Below are 20,376 nucleotides of genomic sequence, written 5' to 3'. Positions count from 1 at the left end.
GTCTGCAATTTTAGCAAAGAAAGGGAGGAGGTTAGCATTTCTAAGGTCTATAAAGCTATGAAATCAAGCTGAAATATTTCTGCTATAATTCTGCAAGTCACTGAAGAGGACAAAAGTAAGTGCTAATTCATCAGCTTCCTAATGTGACAGGTGGCATTTGTCACAAAAATTTCAATTTGTCCTTTAAGGGATGGTATCACCCCGTGCTCCTCATTTTCCCGACAACCTTCAGGGTCCTGCCTAGCTAAGAGTACTGGTGGCAGGACTGCATGGGAGACCTGTGCCTGTCGCTCTGCAAAAAAAGGATGCTGCTTCCCATAATAAATTTCTGTTAGCATCAAATCCTTTTTTTGTTTCAGAATCGGTCTCAAGCAAGCTTTTTATAAGTAGTGCAGGTTAACCCCAAATCTCATCTTTCACAATTCACGAGCATGCGGTCTCTTCCATTTCCATGTCCATCCGTGCACGGGTGCGCAGTCCCAGGCCAGGTCACATTACAAAGTTAACCCCCCGTATGTTTGTACTGGGGTATCAGGACTGCACAATAAATCCAGCCACTTGATCTTCATTCTAGCATTTGCGGGTGCAGGTCCATGCATGGATCATGGGAACCGAAAACCTCACAGATGCTGGAACGTAACAAGCACACTGAAAAACGCACTCAGGGAGGCCAAGGTCAGCTCTTGAGGGCTGGTGAGCGAGCGAGCCGTAACTCCACCGTCACATTACAACACAGATACTTAACAGCTTGATGCACTCCAGCAGCAGCTTTTGATGAGGTCAGTTTCAGCTCAAGTCACTAAATAATTCAAATCTTTAATACTGAAATCCACTATAAATGAGATTTTAAAAACTTGAGTAAGCTTTTATTTAAGGGAGTCTAAAAAGCTCTTAAAGCAGTGCTGTCTAAGCACTGTTTTTTTTCTCACCAGTACTGGCTGCTCTGCAGGAATTTCTTGCAGCCTGTAGGTATCCAGAGGACAGGGACGTCATGCAGCTTTGGAAATCTCTTACAAAAGCCTTTTTAAAGCATGAAATGCATTGGTTCATTTTCTTAGTAAATAGGCCCATTGTTTCTAGGAACACTTTTCCATGTTTCGAAATAAAATGATTTCCCTGCATCCTCCAGTTTCCCTCTCCCGGGATAATGGGCTCACACCAGCAGTTCGTCTGCTCCCGGGATTGTCCCAGCTACCAGGAGCAGCAGAACCATCCTGGGAAGTGCTGTGCTCACACTCCCATTTTCCTCAAAATCTGTGCCATCTAGTTTGCAGGCATCCAACACAGTATGAGCCCATTTACCTATGGCTCCCTGTATAATCTGTAGAAAGCAATGGCTGTCTCCTCGGGGCAATTCAGTCCCTTCGAGACGTGCATCATGCTCAAGGAGTGCCTCCGTGTGCCCCAGTTGGCAGGAGGGCTATGGGGGCTGCGCTCCTCGTTAGGGTGCTCTCGCAGGGGACTCACATTAAATGGGCTAAACCCGAGCCCCGGAGGCTGGCTTCAGCCTGGAAGCACACGTTTCAGCTCTCCTTCAAGTAAATGGGAATTTTCTCACTTGATGCAATAGAGACAAGTTTGCATCTCTGCGAGTTCTTCTATTACTCACGTGAAATGTACAGGATATTTTGTGAATAGCAACATTAAAAGGATGCTTGGCAGTTAGGGTGATGGGTTAATTATGCAAACAGTGGCTTCCCCCAGCACATGTACATTTGCTGTCTTCTACACTTCATTCGTTGCCCACTAGCTCTTGTACTGTGAAAAAAATACAAATGGGAATCCCAGCTGCCTTTCATTATAACATTTTATGCCCTACTGCCTGAGTTACTCGTTCTGGGATTCTCAAGGATCATGAACATATGAATGTATGTAAACGGTTCTACAACATCTTTAGTTAAGATACAAAATATTTAATTTAGGGTTTCACTAAGCTGACGTGTGATGGAAAGAATTTGTATTATTTGTTTTATGGAACGGCTTGGTGCCTGAGCTGAGCTCTCAATCGTGCTTTGCTTGAGACAAGTTTATATTCATTTTCTTAGGCGATTAACTTTCAAGCAACATGTGTAAGAAAAATAGAATATATTTAGGATTTATAGGCCTTCCACTAGTGGTCTACATGCTACCCAGCTTTGTATACTCCAGGGCCATTATGTATAAAGCATTTCAATCTGTGCTGAAGTTTAAGCACAGCAACAGACCAAATGAATGCTTTTTTTTTTTCCCCATGAATGAAACCATGACTGTAAAATTGTTAGGATGATGTGGAGAAATCACAGGGAAAACAGGAAAAAAGTATAAAAAAGACATATTCCCTTAGCTGTTGTAGGCTATGAGACTGAGGAGATTTCTCTTCCTACAAAAAGAAAAAGCCTCATGTAAAATCCAGATAACATTTGAAAATTAAAAAATATAAACCAACAGGAATGACAGAGGCAGTTGCTGGAAGGGCTTACTGTGCTGGATAGAGATTAGAGGATTTATTTCGGCTTCAACAACAGTACAATTAAAAGTCAGAAGATAAGTGGTAAATATAACACCCTTGCTATAAATATTCTAAAAGAGAAAAACTCTGAACATGTCAAAAGCACAATGTTTAAGAAGTTGTTCATTAAATCCCCTGTGGCTCAACGGCACTTTTTATTTATTCATTCTTCCTAGCTTTTTTTAAACTTTAACATGAATTTATCATGATTTATTAGCACATCGATTAAAGGTGTTTGTTGCAGAACATCGTACTTTCATGTATCTGCTAACAAAGTAATTTGCAAATATGTTTTGGAAGGAAAAGAAGAAAAAAAAGAAGAAGAAAACACCACCCTACATAGTATAGAGCCACTAAAAACTTGGAACATTTTCCTATATCCGATGCCAACGCCATTTCAATAAAGCCGTAGAAACAAAGCCCCAAAACCCCTAGGCCCACAACTAACATCTTTTCCTCCCCAAAAGAGCATCCCCACCTGCTTCTGCTGATCTGGGCAGGGCACTGTGTCCCGGGGTTGCTCCCGGAGCCAGCCCCGCCAGCGGTACTCACTCGTGCGAGGGGACGCCATTGGCAACAACGCCTTCGTAGCGGCTGATGCCCTTCTGCTGGGTGACGCTGATCTGACCGCCCAGCTCGTCCGCGATAACGCCTGCATGTATCGCCGACTTGCACAGCAGCGAGGTCTGGAAGGCAGAACCCGTCAGAAGCCAAAGCTCAGAGGATCAGTCGGACAAACTGCTACTGCTTCCACTTCCAAGCCACTATTATACAGGTGCTATAGCTCATAAAATCCGACAAAGGCTCAAAGGGAGCAGGGAAGAACAGTAGTCTTTGAAAAAAATATGTCTGTTTCCAAAAGTCACCCCTTTTTTTTTTTTTTTCCAAATGAAAAAGCAAATAATCTGCTTCTGAGAAGGTGCTGTAAGATTTTAACATAATAAGCGTTGTGGCACGACTCGGGAAAACAAAGTCAAAGGCAAGGCAACTCTTCTTTGCAAAGAAAAAATGATAATCACTTGATGGACTTGCCTGAAGGCAGACCTAACTATTACTATTACTCCGCCTTAGGATTTGAGTCGTGGCATACATTAGGAAATTTGGCTATGTGGTGACCGGCTGCCACCGGGTTTTAAGTATAGCCCATTTGCCAGTGTCTCAGGTGGGATAATCCACATAAAGGAAGAATCCAGGCAGGACAACTTGTGTGCCAACTAGGTGGCAACAACGTACCACTGGGCCAGGGCAGAGCAGAGAAGGGCCAGCGGAAAGGTGCGAAGGAGACATTCCCAGCGGCTGCTGGCAGAGATGGGTCTCGTTCCCATGGGGCCAGCTTGGGCTACGCTACGAGAAGCTGGGGTGCCGGGCCGTCCCCTCGGGGGAGGCAGCAGCCCCTCAGGGGAGCCCAGCAGGTCGTTCACATCAGAAAAGCTGAATGTGGAGGAGAAAAGCTTAACGGTGGAGGGAAAATCTCTTTCAAAAATTCCTCAGCGCAGATAAGATCTGCATGAGGTCATGCCATGTGCTGCTTTTCTTTCCTAATCACCCCAACTCCAGCTAATGAGAACGTAATGTGGCATTTCTTTGTTTTTTCAGCTCTGCCACTTCCCAGGCTGGAGCGGCATGCTCGAATAACTGGATGAACAGGTTAAACGTGAACACTGACTTTTTGGAAACTCAGCAACTGCTGTATTTGTGATAGGGTGGGATTTTACTTCAGTGGTATGATTAAACTTACTCCACCGTGAGAGACGTAAAGATTTCACAGGCATGGTGGGAGGAGAGTCCAGGGTGAGGGGCACAGAGAGGGCAGAGCACTCTCTGGTATGAACTGCAGATAAATGCAACCACTCAGGCAACGTCTTCGCTTTAAAGAACAAGCAGTTAAAACAACCCAAGAGGCTGGTAGTTATCAGTGGGATGTGATTAGGTAGTGTATAGTATTTATTTCATATCAGAACAGATTGCTGGGATACTGCAGGCATAATCTTAAAGAAAACTCGCATGTTACTGAAATGTATTTTTTCTCCTACAAGAGATAACTTTAGAAAAGAAATGCACATGGACTCCAAACAAGTAAAAGCTGAAGTCGTAGGAATATTTAGTACATGGGTGAGCACTGCCTCAAGAGGGACAAACCCTATGCGGGCTATTTCCATAATGCCAGAAACCACAAGTCAGTAGGTGTATTTGACAATCAGTGGACTTTGTTCTCACACAATTGATTGGTCTGTTTGAAAAGTGTCTCTGTGTGCTTATATACTGATAACATACCCATATACTGATAATAAAAGGTATACCTAACACAGCTGGGAAGAATTACTGACAAAAGTCAAGCAGCCAAAGTTGAAACCAAGTTGTGCTATGCTTCTGTCTTCTGTCTTTATAAATTTCCCCTCATTATCCTGTGTACTTACATCTCTGTATCCTTCTCCAATATTCCCAGAAATGTCACCTGCTATGTCTCTGCAGCCAGCAGGACAGTATCTGCTGTAGTGAGAGAAGAGAGGCTTGTTTAAAATACGAACGGTAGTGATGATACACAGAAACAAACTCGTACAAAAGAAATGCTCTCAAACTACTAAATATTTTAGCAGTAAGTGCTGGCTGATGGTCTGTTAGTGAGTCTAGGAGGTAAATAAATGGACCCGTGAGTTCATGAGTGGACTGCACACAGCAGCACACAAAGAACCAGAAAAGCAGTTTTGCAAGGGCATTTCGGTTTAATTCTCTTGTTCTAGAAATGCTACCACACAAGTTTTCAGCACAGGCCAGATAAGAAGCCTACATGCACATCCAGACAGCAGCCAGAAGAGCACAATTTATTACCATTTCAAATCCTATCACAAGGTTCAAGGAACCAAGAAATATAGCTTGTCCTCAGATAATCTTGTATCAGCTAGGGCGTGATCTGCTTTCAGGAGAAGCACTGGAATTTGAGGCTACTTTGAATTTCAAAGTGGAAACTCTTTTTACATATACCATGTATATGTATGCCCAAATGAGACTTGCTCTGTAACTCTATTCCCTTTTTTTCCTGGGCTGCAGACTTCCATTCTGCACTACTGCTTCTCACAACCGGGCCTTGGACTATTATAGCATCAGAGCTCAAAAAAAATCACTCCTCCAGAAAACCAAGACTGTACCTGCATAAGATATGACATTTTCTAACAACTGAACCAGACCACAGCTACACCAAAGCAAGCCACACCGCAGAGAGCTGCAAACTCCCTTTACCTGTATTCGGCCTTTGTGTAGTGGTTCGCTCGTTCCAAACAGGTGATTAGATCTGTGAAAAGTTTACAAATGTCAATCTCCATTGCAGGACGTGGAAATATAGGCAAATATTTGGCTACACATGAAATGACATTTAAAGATCTCTCTGTATAATACTTGAACAATTTTATTAGACAGAAAACAACAGCTATGGTTTTCCCTCATTCATTCCCCTCTTCTACTCTTCTTATGTTTTACACCTTCAACAAAGTTGCACAGACCCCCAGAATATTAAATGTAGGAATCAAATCTTAATCTCTCCTATCCGTTCATCCTATCACTATGTGGTAGATGCTGGAGCCCAGAATACAGTGGAGCTTCAAGGAGAAGGTACTCATTTTCTCTTTCACTGGGCCTGTATTGCAAATTGTCTAGGTAAGATTTCAGCAGCTGTTATACCTGGTTAATGTTACAACTGCTTCTTCCACACATGCTATTAAAAATAGCATGGTTCATGCCAATCTGGAAATATTTAGGACCAAACATTTGGGCTAAAGCCTATGTGTGTAGAGAAGATAACGAAATAGGGGGGACTATGCCACTAATCCTTCAGTACTTTTGGATTCCACTTTACCTGGATGATCACTGCTGGCATAGGACAATAGAAAGCCTCGTCCTGACACGTGAGATCCACTCTCAAAGTGAATAGTCGCTTCATTGCTATCCAGAATGATTTCTTTGGGGACGGGCATCACATTACCACAGTATGGCCCTACAGAGAGAACAAAGAAGATTTCAAAAGTTTAGATGACATAATTAGGCTGGAATATTCTCATGATTAGCACGGAGTTTCATAACACGCTCATTCTCCTTCAGCACCAATCCAAATGTTGACAAAAGGCTTTTGGCTTCAGTCCTTTATGGGTATGAGCTCCAAAGTTACCCTGACAAGGAGTGGCCAGGATCCAATCGTCTCTCCGTGGTAGCAATTCCAGCATCCACATCTCTCATCACGTAAGCCTTAAGAGCATGATTAATGCCCTTCGGCCTTTGAAGTACAGCATGCTTACAACCAGCAGTAACTCATTAGAGAAAAGAACAGAACAAGAACATTCAAAGGCAATCCAAGGGATCTACACAGGGTCCCCTAGATAAACTCTCCAGACGTGTACAGCTCATGCCACTGTAGCACAGCAGCCACTCAGGAAAGATTAAGATCACAAACAGGGTACCTGGTTTTCAAGGACATGGGTGCCACAAGCCAAATTGTACTACAAGGCAGTATTACTTCTCTCAGAAAATTTCTTAATTTATTTTCCTTTTAAAAACATCACCCGACCATTGAAGTATACAGCTCAAGTCTCTAGAGTTTTAAACAAAAAAGAGAGGCAGAGAAAGGGGAAGATGAAGGGAGTGGGACAGGGAGACAAGAGCCTTGTGCTTACATTGAATTAGATAAGGATTTTATAGCTACCAACTGCAGTATCTTGGAACAGTCTTTGGGACACTCCTTTCTTGTGACAGCAGGCGTGCCCAGGACTCTTAATAATTACATTTGCTTCTTCAGAAGTCAGTTCCTGAGGGGAGCTTTCTTTTGAGATTGCCATGGTCTTTGCTCTTGCCTTCTGTCACCACGCCTGGGTGCAAACACTTGTCCCTGGCTGCCCTCAGGCACAGATGACACAGAAAATCCAAAGCAGTTTGGGTACACTTTTTTGAATTTATGAGGATGCTTACCATATAAACTGCTAAGAAGAGGTTTTTGTAAAATGGCAGGGTTTTTTTCCCAAGAGAAAAAACAAACAAGACCCTTTACAAGCCTTCAGCCCATCTGTTCTGGTGAATGACAGCTTTTGGATCCTAAAGCAAGTCCTTGGGAGGAAAAAGGATCGCTTTGATTTTTCCTAGCCAACTTCATTTTACTGGTGGTGGCTACTTTAGGGCAACTTGGAACTGACTTCTGAGAAACATGAAATTACAATCACAGCACAAATCTGATGAGTGGTACCCTTCCTATCGTGCTCCTAAGAGCCCCTTCATTTTGCTTGATGTTCTTAGGGGGTCTTTCCCTAATACTTCACCAGTCTTATAATAACTATAAGATCTGCCTATAGAGTAGCCCAATTAGAGCCAATGACAGCCAGCTGTCAGCAGAATGGGACAAACCAAAGGAGGAACTCTGTCTTTTGGCTTATAAAAATCATATGGTGAAGCCAGGCAGGCACAGAAACAAGCGACGAGTGTGACATTTCCCTGGAGTACTCGTGTTGAAAATGACTCACGACTTAGTCAGAGAAAACAACGTCTATAAAAAGGGTTAAACAAATTGCTTAGGAAATGAACTTATCAAAAAGACAGCACCTGACACTGTGTCATACCAGACAACTGCACGAGTGATTTATTTGAGAAGGTCTTTTGTGTCAGATTGCAGTGGGAGAAGTAAAGTGCTAACTTAGGTATTTTTTTCCAAGAGAGAGAAAGGGAAAGAAGACAGGGAGGCATTGCATTTCTTCAAAATAAAACACATGCGAAAGCTTTAGTCCTTCTCTTCTCTCAAGGACTGTCTCTACATATTTTCTCACAAGTGCTCTTTGGCTTTCTCCTCGCAGCAATTGGCAGTGACCTATCTACTCGGTAGGTATAATTTAGACGGCTGATTCACTCAGCCACACACTGGCTGGATCAGGGCTATGTGTCTCCTCCAGTAGCAAGTCTACATACGTTCCAGGTAATTATACAAACAAATCACACATCATAAGCAAAAACAATAAAATAAAAAGTCTAGACACATAGAGATGTATAACCCAAATGAAAGCCATAAATTCAGAAACAATCAGCTTAAGAAATCAGCGTGCAATGCCTAAAGACAAGTTTCTACTGTTAAATAATAAATCCAAGAGGGGTTACCGGGCTATGGTTATCTTTTGCCAAGAGCAGTTCTGGTGTACCGAGACACACCCATGGGAGTCCCCAAAACTAAGGGGGTCTAGGACTAATTCCTTAAAGAATATAGAAGCAAGAAACAGTATCCACTGGAGGAACTAATATTTTCCAAAAGTTTATCAGTTTTCTGCATAGATTTGGGGGAAAAAAAAAAGTTCTTTTGTTGCAAAGTGAGGAAGCCTTGCAAAATATTTCAACATTTTCAATCTTCTCGATAATTCAGGTAATATCATATCAGCACTACACTGCCAGGTCTTCAGACTCGCCTGAGATCTAGCAGAGTTTATTTCCATGCTATCAAATACAGAAATGAGGACTGAGAGGTAGGGTTTAGAAAAAAGTATAAGCATTATCTCACCCCTCTATCGCTGGTCTTAGAGAAACCGATCAGATGCTGGTTTGGCTGAGAGGTTCTTTACTCCCTGAAAGAACTGGAGATATGTGCAGTCTGTTTTTAGCAAGAGGTGTTATTCCACTGTCTTCAGTGCTTATTGTGTTTCAAATGACCACTGTAAGCACCTTTCTGATTCGATTTACCCAATAATATTGTATTATGTTTAGCAGCACCTCTCTCCATTTTGCCAAGTTTTTGCAGAGTGGCCTTTTTAACCTCGGATTCTCATTTTCCCCATAATCAATTTATTTTACATTGATGGTTTTCCAAGAAATTCCCCAGGGGGACAACAGGTAATGCATAGAAAATAAAACTGACTCAGGGTCAAGACACTTATTTGGATTCAGTTTTGACTGATGAGAGAATTTTATCCTTTCATCTGTTTTCTAATTTTCTGTAGAAAAAGAACGTATTTGTTTTTATTTGTCTTTCCTATGCACTTCCATACAGCAGTCCTCCATTTACTTTAATGTCGTAAAGCCAGAAGCAAAAGGATAGTCTCCCAGGGTCCCTGCATTTCAGCTTGCGGTATGCCTGAATTAGATGCACTTTTTATAACACAGTAACACCCAGCAGATTTGCTCTCCATTGACTTACCTATTACCTAGAATACATATATTGTGAGATTTTATAGATATTAGAAGATTAAAACCAATCAGCATCTGTAGACATTAGACTTCATCGGAAAACTATATTTACTAGTCAGTATTTTCCACTTGCAATTGAGGTGACAAAATTACTACTTTATCATCTACTTTTAAAACTCATACGTGCTCCCTGTCTTCTCTGTCCATTCCACCTAGGATTTATTGATTTCCCCAGGCTGTCTATATGAATACTGTACAACCATAGTGGAGAGTAGGGATGAAGGAGAAAGCCTTGGCTTGTGTCTGGTATGAAAGGGAGAAACTTGTTTATAGGGCCCTGTTAAGTTTTACTGCAGCATTTGGACTTGAGTCTGGATAAATATTTAATTCCTAAAGCTGGGACTAAGCCAAAAGTTTTTTAAGATCCCTTTTGAGAACTGCCAGATCACGTTATCAGTTTTTCATCTTCTAATGTTAGTTGTGAGGTGGGTTGTTTTGCATATTCGGCTTGAAAAACGAGTCATGAATGCTGATTTCTCTCCCTGTTTCCTGTTAAAGTGACTCGGCTGGAGCTCTGCTAGGGTAAGTAGGCAGGATTATTTGGTTTGTTTACGAGGAACAAAGAAAAGAGTTTGATTTAATAAACAGATGTGTTACATGTCATGAAACTGAGTAGGCGTTCTCCATATTCCAGTACTACTACATCTAGATGCCAGGGCCTTTTCTTCTTTCTGTGTCTCATTAACGAGTTGACCCAAACGGTGGTTCCGTCTGTTCACTCCAGATTCTTTTATATATTTATATATATATATATATATATATATATATATATATATTTAAAATTCTGCAGGAGCGCTATTACAGGCCTAGGGATTTTGAATGTACCTAATTTAATATTCTCTATAATTAAACTAACATTTAATGTCTTTCGTCCAGAAGTCCTGATCTGTTGGTATGGTTTAAGTGACTTAAATGAAATACTTTTATTTTGGAATCACTGTCTCCAAGCAGTATTAACATCCTGCAAGATACACGGTAAATTGTCTCGTGGATATCCTTTGGCTGGCTCGCCTGGAGACCAAAGAGATTATTTTACGTGTTGTTTATTTTTTAAATGTTAGCAATAGTCTGCTGCTTTTGTCTTTTTCATAATAGTGTTGTTTTGCAAATCTGATGATCTTTACAGCATTGTCTAGTTTTATGAAGTCTAGTTTACTTCTACTGTCAACCAGGTTCTGGCATATTTCCTGAAATTGCTTTTTTGCATTATGTTCCTTTATTTTTTCTACTTCCCTTAAGAAGCGCTGTGCCTAGAGGACTCTTCTCTCACACCAGCTGGCAATACCTACATGCCATTTGTTTCTGTAGTTCTTAATACTTTTTGCCTCTTCTCTAAGACTTTTGCTTCCTTTTAAAAGACATTCTGTCCCTCTTTAGCTATTGCATGTCCAGTTCATTCTGCTCGTTCTGCTTTCAAATTCCTCAACATCATTTGAAATCTGGAGTTTGACCACTGCAGAGGTCTTTAAGAAACTCAGTTTAGATATCAACTCGTAACGTCCCCTCTTCAACAGGGAATCTTCTCCCTTTGCTTTAACATTAGTCTTGCAGAGTAAGGCTGGCGAGCAATGTGTAGCAACGATCCCACGGATCTGCCTCTCCAGGATTATAATTTCCTAAGGAGTTTCTTTGGGCAAAACAATGTTTTAAATTGTGATCCTTATATTCAGTAGCCTTGTCTCAAATAAAGCAATTTGGAAGTACCTCAGTAGCTGGGGAAGGACAGGGGATGTGATGAACATGGATTATGCTTGCTTCACTTCAGAGCTAAAAACTCAGCCAGAGTGCAAGTCTTTCACAAACAGCTCACAAAACCAGCAAGTATCTGTTGTATGAAAACATCTGCATTCTTGAAATTCGTCTCCATCCCATGTTCACACAAATGCTTCACTTTCATAAGCAGTAACTCTTCTTCTCCCCTATCAAGGAGGAGAGGAGAGAGGAGAGGCCTCTTCGCTCCAACCCTGCCACGCACACTCAGGGATAACCAGCATCACCCTGCAAGGACGTTCCAGGAGACGAAAAGTGCTGCTCTATGCCCTTCTTTGCAGGACGTGGGGAAGGTGGTGTTTCATACTCAGTAGATACGAGTTGACAGAGTAGTCACATTTGTTAGTCAGGATGAGACAGCCCAGTTATTCAACATTTAACTCCACGCAACACAGTCTGACCTCAGACTGAGTGGTAAGCATTTCTCGTTTTAGGAAAAACAAGTATAACTTTCAGTTAGCGTTTCCAAAGAGTTGCCAAAGACTGCGATAAAGGAAAGAAAAAGGCACCCAAGCAGAGTCAGGCTGGAGAAGTAATTACAATTTTAAAAGGGAGGGCCTGGGCCACCTGCACCGGCTGTAGGTCTGCCTGCTTGACCTCAGGTGAGATCCCCCACTTCTAACATGTCTGTGGTTTTAGTCAAACCCAAAGACAAGAAGCACAGCAACAGTTAGGAATCGTTAGTAAAGAGCTGTAGCTGTTTAACAAAAACCACAGAAAAATACACAATACACTTTATGCAGCTAAGAGGAAAAAAAGTTCATTTGATAAAAGAAAAGCAGACATTCTTTGTTGCATAAGTCTTTCCAAAGCTGAAACCTTAGGATACTGCAACCACTCAGGCGAAACCCAACTGTTAGAAGAGTTCTGACTGTTAAGAAACTGCTCAACTTGATCTTCAGCGAGAACTTGTCTGGGCATTTCACTGGATTTCCTGAAATACCAGAAACAATACTGTAATAACAAGTTTCCTTTGAGGGGTGAAAAAGAAACCTGGACACACCCTTTATTCAAGCAAGATATTTATTACAATACACAATAAGGAAAGGCTGGTTTGATGAATCCCCTCAAGTCATAATGACAGGTAGGAGGCATCCAAAGGTGCTTGGTTCTCCTGCACACCCGCACACACACGCGCGCACACTCACTCTCAGCAGCCATCAGACACTCACGTATCAGTAAATGCTCAATTTGTCTAACAACCCTTAGTGACTGGGTGCGGGGAGGAGAAAGCATTTTCAGTAATTTCTCTATCTATTTCATGCTAGTTACCAGCTGTAAATTTTGCAAGAACAAGTTAACTGCGCTAACTCTCCAAATTATTACTAGTCACTCAGCAGATCTGACATCCACCCCAGAGGAACACATCAACCTCCTACTGACTGCAAGTGAATGGAGAAGTAAGTAGGCACTTATCTCTTCTGTAATGTATCTCTCCAGTCAAGACTGATGATCATCTCACAAAATTAAGGGAAAAAATACTAAGCCATTAGTTGGGGAAAGAGAGGGGGGAAAAAGCAAACAAAAGGGGTTAAAAGAGGTACAGAAATCCGATAAAGACATGAAAAGAAGCTGACTAAGAGCAGTTCCTGTTGAACTTTTAAAACATTCATGTTACACCTTCATAAGCAGTGCAAGTTGTGTTCTTGAGAACTACAGGGACCACATGGTTAATCTTGTTTTCACATATCCCTTTAACTAATTAAAAATCAGAAGCTTTTATTCAGAGCTCAGTATTTTTAATATGCTCAGATAATGCAATTAACTTGAGAAGAAAAGCATTTCAGTCAAGATTGCACCGTGACTACACTATGAGATCATGTTTCATATTAATTTTTATTCTAGATTCCTTTTATGGGACAAAACCCCCCATATTTTCATCCAGTGCAAAGCTATTCCTTTGAAAGAGAACATTATCATCTATTTATTTCTCCTAGAGACAACACATGCAAAGCTGTTAATATTTAAAGGTTTGTCAGACAAAGCTGACTCAGTTTCACCAAAAGTGGTGTTAGACTACCTTTGCTGACTGATGATTAATATTTTCACATCTAAGTCTGGATACAAAGCTAACAGTTTGAAAGAAAAGACTTGCTACAGCGTCTCTCCTCCAGTGAACACTGAAGAAAATAGTGTGCAGAGTAATAACCCAGAGATGCAACGTTCAGCCACTTTATGTCTTCAGTTTTAGAGCTTCATTAAGATTATTCAATGATCATCTTTTGATGGCAATACTGGAGAAATCTGAATGCAATGGCTGCCTTCACAGGTCCATCAAAGCTGAGAAGTATCAAAAGTGAGAAGAACTGTAGCGTCATGTTTGTGTCCCAGTTGAGCGGGGAGGCTTCAGTAGATCTGCAACAACGCTACATTCTTTTCTAGGAGGGAATTAGATTCATAGTATTCTTGTGTCAGTCCACAAAATGTGAGGAATGCCCTAAACTTAAATAAAACTTGCATGTAAGTGGTCTAATCTGTAGTCACCGGCTTACAAATGTGAAGAAATCAGTGTTATGGCTAACGTAAATCAAATTAATCCATTCATTTGTATATAACAGCTTCCCTTTACTGCACGGAACATAAATACCCAAACATGAATTGAGTTACTCCTTGCTGTACTGCGTGAATCCCAGCAGAAGTTTATAACAATGAATGAATCACCTTTATATGTAAAGACAACTTGTGGGAGAAATCTGAAAGGACAACAATACTTTGTCATCTGAAGACTAGTTTCCACTGATTTTATATTTACGTGCATAATCTAGGTTTTGCATCTGACCAATTTTCTAAGCTTCAGATACACTCCTCAAGAGATGTTTGTACGCATACTGACATTCACTCTCTTGTTTTCTGTAGAGTTGAAGAGATCAGCATGGTATTTAAAACATACTTCCCTTTGGACCTTATTGTCTTCTAACTGCAAACCTCTTAAATAAAAAGCAAAGGCTCAACTAATTTGAAACATGAGTAATATTCATGAAAGCTGCCAGCTTTCATACTTAGCTTTTAGGTTTTCCTTTTTACACTCAGGTCAAATACAGAAAACATGCAAAGGTTAGTTTTTAATTGCTCAGATGTTTTCAATGCCTGCAAAATCTTTTCAACTCTCCATCATCCTATGAAAGAATTTCGATGGCAAAGGTCAATATCTCCTTGGCCAAAGGGAAGATGTTGACCTGCCTGTAGATGTTCATGAAGAGGGGAGGGTTGCAAAGAGGGGATCTGGGCTCAGAAACAGCTACCTAAAAGGACACTTAACAGACTGAATGGACTTTGCAGTGCTTTCTCATGGAGCTTCTTTTGCTTACATAAATGCATATTAAAACCCAGAGCTATAGCAAAACTATTGAAACAACTGACTTAGAGAAGCTCTAATCTCGTCTATGAATTCCTGTGTCTTTTAAAACACAAGCAATATCATGAATCTATGCATATAGCATGATTTCCACACTGTGTTCTGCAAGGATTTACCTGAAGGTAGAGCACAGACTCTGTAGGTATGCTAGTGGGAAAGTCTACAGTGAGCTGCAGACCACAAAAACCATTACAGATGGTATGTATGCCTAAGCTATAAAGCCTGTTTAATCAGATATCAGCAAAATCTGCTAATTGTGCAGTTCGTTACTGAGAATGCAGATTATAGTCCACATGCATCAGACATTACCAATCAGGTCTGAAAATGGGTGTGGGAATACTTTAAAGAAATTCATTATATGTATTTGATTGCATAACACACAGGTATTCTGTGTTTACAGGCTGAATAACTGCAGGACTAAACTATGTGAAGATCTCTTCACGCTGATGTGTAAGGAGCCAGAATTTCAATCAACATCCAAGCTTCATTTTTCACTTTGGAAAACAATATATATTGATTCATCCTTGTTTCCTAGAAAAGCCTTTGATTAGAAATGTCAAGATAGCATCACTAAAAATTATTCAAAGATATGGTAATGCAATACTAACTACCTATCTCTTACTGCCAAGTACAGACAGACTGCTTCAGGTGAACACAACTCATTACTTACAGTTCTGAAATGAGGTAAACAACACAAAAAAATACCAGCACACATGAACAGAAGCATTCCTTATGGCTCAAATCAAGCTCTGTGCAAGGCTTAGATATCAACATGTCACTGCCCACTCTTGGTGAAGGCTGTTTCAAAACGTAATACCTCCCTCACGATAACCACAATTACCTTTACCTTCATTTGCGAGCAAGATTTTAATACCTCACTTGATCTTATTTTACTAGATGAGTGATAGGCCTATGATGCCCATGAATGAAAGGCAATCATCCCTCCTTACTACTAAGATATCTTAGGAGTCCCAAGCTTAGCAGAACCACACACTTCACTGAGCCAAGTAATGAGCTGGGTGACCTGGAAAACTTGCAGAAGCTCTGTGTAGCTCATCTCTTCATCGTCTTTTCCCATTCAATCCATTCTGCCTGTAAAGTCCAGTACAACACATTCAGCCTCAGCTGACTGAAGGGCTACAGCCCACTCCCAGCAGGCAAAATTTTATGAACTGGCAATTCACATGTTTATTTCTGCATTGTGGAAGTCCCTGCAGCCCCATGCCTCTGCCTGCATTTAAATCTGACTTCTGAGAAAGGGCGCACTGACTTGAAAATCAGGTTGACTCTTCTAGAAAGAGCAGATCAAAGTTTCAGCAACAACAGGTTGGGAAAAACAATTTGAGGAAGGCCTCAGGTTCTCCCTGGGGTGGATCCTGTTGTCGTTATGATTGTTTTAAGTGCACAGCTATAGCATATTTACTCACTTATCTTCCTGTGCAAATCTCTTGCAGGAGTGCAGACTGGCTGCACGTGTTTAGTATCTGCAAGTATTAAAGCCTGTACATTAGCAAAGTTGATCAGTGACTAATAGCTAGCAATAGTAAAGGTTATCTCCTCTCCCAGGCCTGACCTGCCTGGGAAATAGAGACATGCAGGATCGTTGATTCCAATTTCTTATCTCGTTTCTGTCTGTTTAGTGAGCCAGCTCTTCCCCTACCCGAGAAGGGTACAGGGCTGATACAGATCCATGTACCTGCCGTACTAAAGCTGTGATAGTACAGCTCCACAGGTCTGAGGGCAGAGCCCTCGGGGTGGATGTGCCAGAGCTGGGCACAAGCCCCTGTGGCCCCGGCGGCCCCCTGGACCGCAGCGCAGCATGGCAGCACCCCCAGCCTTGGCAGAGCAACACACAGTGTGAGGGCAACGGCCTCCCATACTGAGAACGACACACTTGAATATGAAAAGGAGGAGGAAAGGACACAGGCTAACATTCCTTGCATTTTGCTGAGCTGGCTTTTACTCACACTTTTACCAGTCCATGCATCAGCCGTTGCCTTATCTTTTACATACCATGCAATGTTGAAGAGCTCTGGATGGTAAGGTAGCTGGATTCGCATTTCTGTGATTCGATATCCAGGTCTCCAATTTTTAAGATCAGACGTTTTCCCAGAGGCACTTGGATTTTCTTCTCACAAAGAGTGTAATTTGGGTACGTCCCAGGATAGTTCTTGGATGCCAGGGTCCCGCTGTCTTGATACATCACTGTGTGCCCACATCCATCCCCTGCAGTAGGAGAAGAAACAAGGAAGAGAAACAAAACACATTCCTCAATAAAAAATATATAATACTGGCCACATAATCATGTCTCACATGCGCTTCCAGCTTTTAAAAAAGTATTTTGGAATACTCCACCTCAGTTATGCTGTTGTTGGAACATAGGTAACTAAAACAAATATAGTCATATTTCTCTTGTAAAGCAGTAGAAAGGAGGGCTGGAAACACTCATGAACTAAGATATATTTGACAGGCCTGTACAAAAAGAGTCTCTCTGGCTTTCTGTTATACAGCCAAACCCTACTGAAACTCTGAAGATGCAATTCCACAAGTAATAGATAGGATCCTTCCTTAAACAGTTTTCTCCCTATTATCATTCCACGTTTTATTTCCATAGAAAGAGCCGTCAGGGAGAGGGTAACTGAATCATACACGAAAGCACAGACACGATTTAACTACGTACTGTCACAGACCTGACTCATCTTACTTTCCTGTTGGTTTTTTTGTGCCGCTTGCGCAATACAAAAAGCACAGGGGACAAGGCAAAGACACGAGAGGGGCTTCAAAAGTGGGATGCGCACCGTTAGTGGCACGCGGGCTACTTCACGGTAGCACGCCTGGAGATGTAAGTGCTGCTGCCTCCTTGCTCAAGGGGTGAGGGTAGGGGCCCCCAAAGTGTTTTTGCGTGGTGCTGTGTAGGAGCCAGCTCGGCTTTGGAGCCTTTCCTTGGTGGAGAGGCATCTGAGGAGCAGCTGCAGCAGAACGTATGACAACAGGAAAAGGCACATGGAAATACATGGGGGGGTATGGGGACTGACATGGAAAACAGGAAGCATCCACAGCGGGGAAGGAAGCAGGTATCAGATAAGAGACCTTGACTACTAAAGGAAGCAATTTTTAGTGAACTATTTAAAAGTGTACTAGTAAATTAAAATGTATATATTAAAGCTTAAGCCATTTCATTTGGCTGAATCTTCCAAATAATGGAAACTATTGCAATAGTGGAACTAGCGCCATATGTACCTGCATATAATAGGCAGTTGACAGTTTTAGGTCAGTTAGGGCATGGGCACTCTTTACATAGGAGTCTTGTATACTGATACCCTTTATCACTGCAAAATTGAAGTTAGTCCTAGAAGTGTTCATAAAATAAAGAATCTTGCAGAGCTGGGAATTCACAGTGATCACTAACTACCCCAAATTTACTTTTGGGGATATTTTGGTTAAACTGTTTTGGTCTGTTCATTTTAATTACTTTCTGAATTTCCTTCCACAAACACTAGGAGGAACAAACTTAAGATTTTATAAGATTATTTAAAGGTGAACAACTAGAAATGACGTGTTGATAAAGAAACGTGCCATACTGGGGGTTAGGGGGAAAGTGGCATGCTGTGCAAAGATAAGCTCCAAGCTATCAAACTTTCACTCACTGCTATATAATTACACTGCCATTTCATCCAACTCACTCAACCGCTTTTTCACAACCAGCAGCATTTATTTTGAAGCTTTATCATTATAACTAGCTTTGTTGCCTGCTATTTAATTTTGCCGCAGGTTCATGCTCGGAATAGAGGTGAATAGGAGACATGGATCCAAAATCATATCACCATAAAACATATTAAATATGGTTTTGCAGATCTCCTTGTTCACACGCTTTAAAAATCATCTGTTGTTCAAGTTTGTTATCCAAGACCTGTTGATTTCGGAATGCATAGGAATATACTCAAGATGAAAGGCAAACTGGCCTCTTGAGCAAATCATCTTTTTAATGGAAACTCTCTGCAGCAGGAACAAAAATATAAGGAGCAATACAGTACATGAGCTATCAACTTTCTGAACCCAGAGAGGGGTCCACAGAGGTCCAGGCAGTGTAAAACCAGATCACTTCCAGCATGACAGAGGACAACCTTGCTGCCTGTATAGCCAACTACTGTGTAGTAAAAAAGAACTGCCTGTGGCCTTTAATTTAAACTGCATGTTTCTGACTGTAAGCATTTACTTTAGCTAGGCTGGTGAAAATAAAGTAACTACAATCTGGAGCTTGGTTTGCAAGTTATCCTTATTGGGAAAGAAAAGGGAAAACAAAGGGAAAAGTTACACGACCACAACAAAATGTCATGGGGATGAACTCCTTAAAATGAAAAGTCTAGTGTTCACATAGTCTTCATCTCGCTGGGCTACGTTCTGGCCTGTGTCACCTCAGTACAATCCCAAGGATCCTTTGTGGTACAAAACTCTTCTCAAAAATCTGAAAAGACATTGCTGTCATGGTAAGACCCTGACAATGTCCGGGTCACAGAGCATTATATTTCTGCAGAAAGTGCCTCAGCCTGCCATCCTCCTCTGTTGAGGTTATACGAGGTCTTGTTCCCAGGGAAACTCCTTTTTTTAAAATCTGCCTTTGAGTCAGCATTGAAATGTTTTAGCACCAGAACATCTTTTGAGCTAAGAAAGCATAAATGTTATTTTCCGACTTTTCACTGGTGGAGCATGATCATTCAAACGCTCCAACTGATGAGAGGCAAGTGCAGCATCATCCTGCACCTGTAACGTCCCTTGCTGCCTCTGTTCTGCCTGCCTGCCTCAAAGGAAGAGGTCATGACAAAAGCTTGTTCGCCACAGGAATCAGAGAAATGTCCAAAAAGTCAGACCAAGTCCTAGTAACTATTGCTTCCTACAGAGAAGCCTGACTGCAGCTCTAAGTTTTGAGTTTCTCAGCAAGATTAGCAGAGCAAAGGAAAATCTGAAATTTGCTGGAAAATGCCCCCTAGGGAAGGAGTCTGAAGGTATAGAGGGAAGGTAGAATAAAACTCAGGATCTGATAATTCATTCAAAGAGAGATTTAATGACTAAATGTAGTAAAAAACTTATAAATGTAACCCCACCATATACCAAGGGCTCAGAAATGGAGGCAAATTGTAAGGAATTCAAAATGTATTCCTGTTCACATTTTAAAATGAAAAATGTGAACAATACTACTATTAGTTTTGTTCTTATCATTATTTTCCACATGAAATTTTGATTGTCAATAGAAATGTATTGGCCAAACCTCAAATACATTGAGCTTAAAACACAACTGCCGGTCTTCATGAAAACTATGGTTTAAATACCTGATGTCGCACTCTTTTCTATAGGCACAGCTCTTCTGGCTGGAAATATGTGTATTCAACCGGTCAGTTCAACGCAGGACTTCTTGCTAACACTAAATTTTCACTTAGCATTGCTTCTGAGAACTGCTGTCTATCGCCCCATTTGACAAGAAGCTGGCAGCCTTGCCTCAGACATCCCGGTTTCATCGCTTCTCACTGGACGGGAGCAAAGCAAAATATTTGAGCACAAGGTATTC

The 20,376-nt window shown here is 41.3% G+C and overlaps 1 protein-coding gene across 1 annotated transcript in view; it reads right to left on the bottom strand.

Moving 5' to 3' along the window:
* Positions 1–20,376, bottom strand: part of DCBLD1 (discoidin, CUB and LCCL domain containing 1) — a 48,891-nt gene that overhangs the window by 15,621 nt on the left and 12,894 nt on the right. Inside the window, exons 2-6 of the mRNA XM_072855743.1 lie at positions 16,827–17,039; positions 6,339–6,476; positions 5,726–5,777; positions 4,906–4,978; positions 3,041–3,174 (exon numbers count right to left, since the gene is read on the bottom strand). Coding sequence (XP_072711844.1) covers positions 3,041–3,174; positions 4,906–4,978; positions 5,726–5,777; positions 6,339–6,476; positions 16,827–17,039 — 610 coding nt within the window. The remainder of the gene's footprint in view (positions 1–3,040; positions 3,175–4,905; positions 4,979–5,725; positions 5,778–6,338; positions 6,477–16,826; positions 17,040–20,376) is intronic.

This window comes from Ciconia boyciana, chromosome 3 (genome assembly GCF_034638445.1).
Source record: "Ciconia boyciana chromosome 3, ASM3463844v1, whole genome shotgun sequence".
In the NCBI taxonomy this organism is placed as follows: domain Eukaryota; kingdom Metazoa; phylum Chordata; class Aves; order Ciconiiformes; family Ciconiidae; genus Ciconia; species Ciconia boyciana.
Note: the sequence above shows the minus strand (reverse complement) of the source record. Positions and strands in the feature narration are given on the sequence as shown.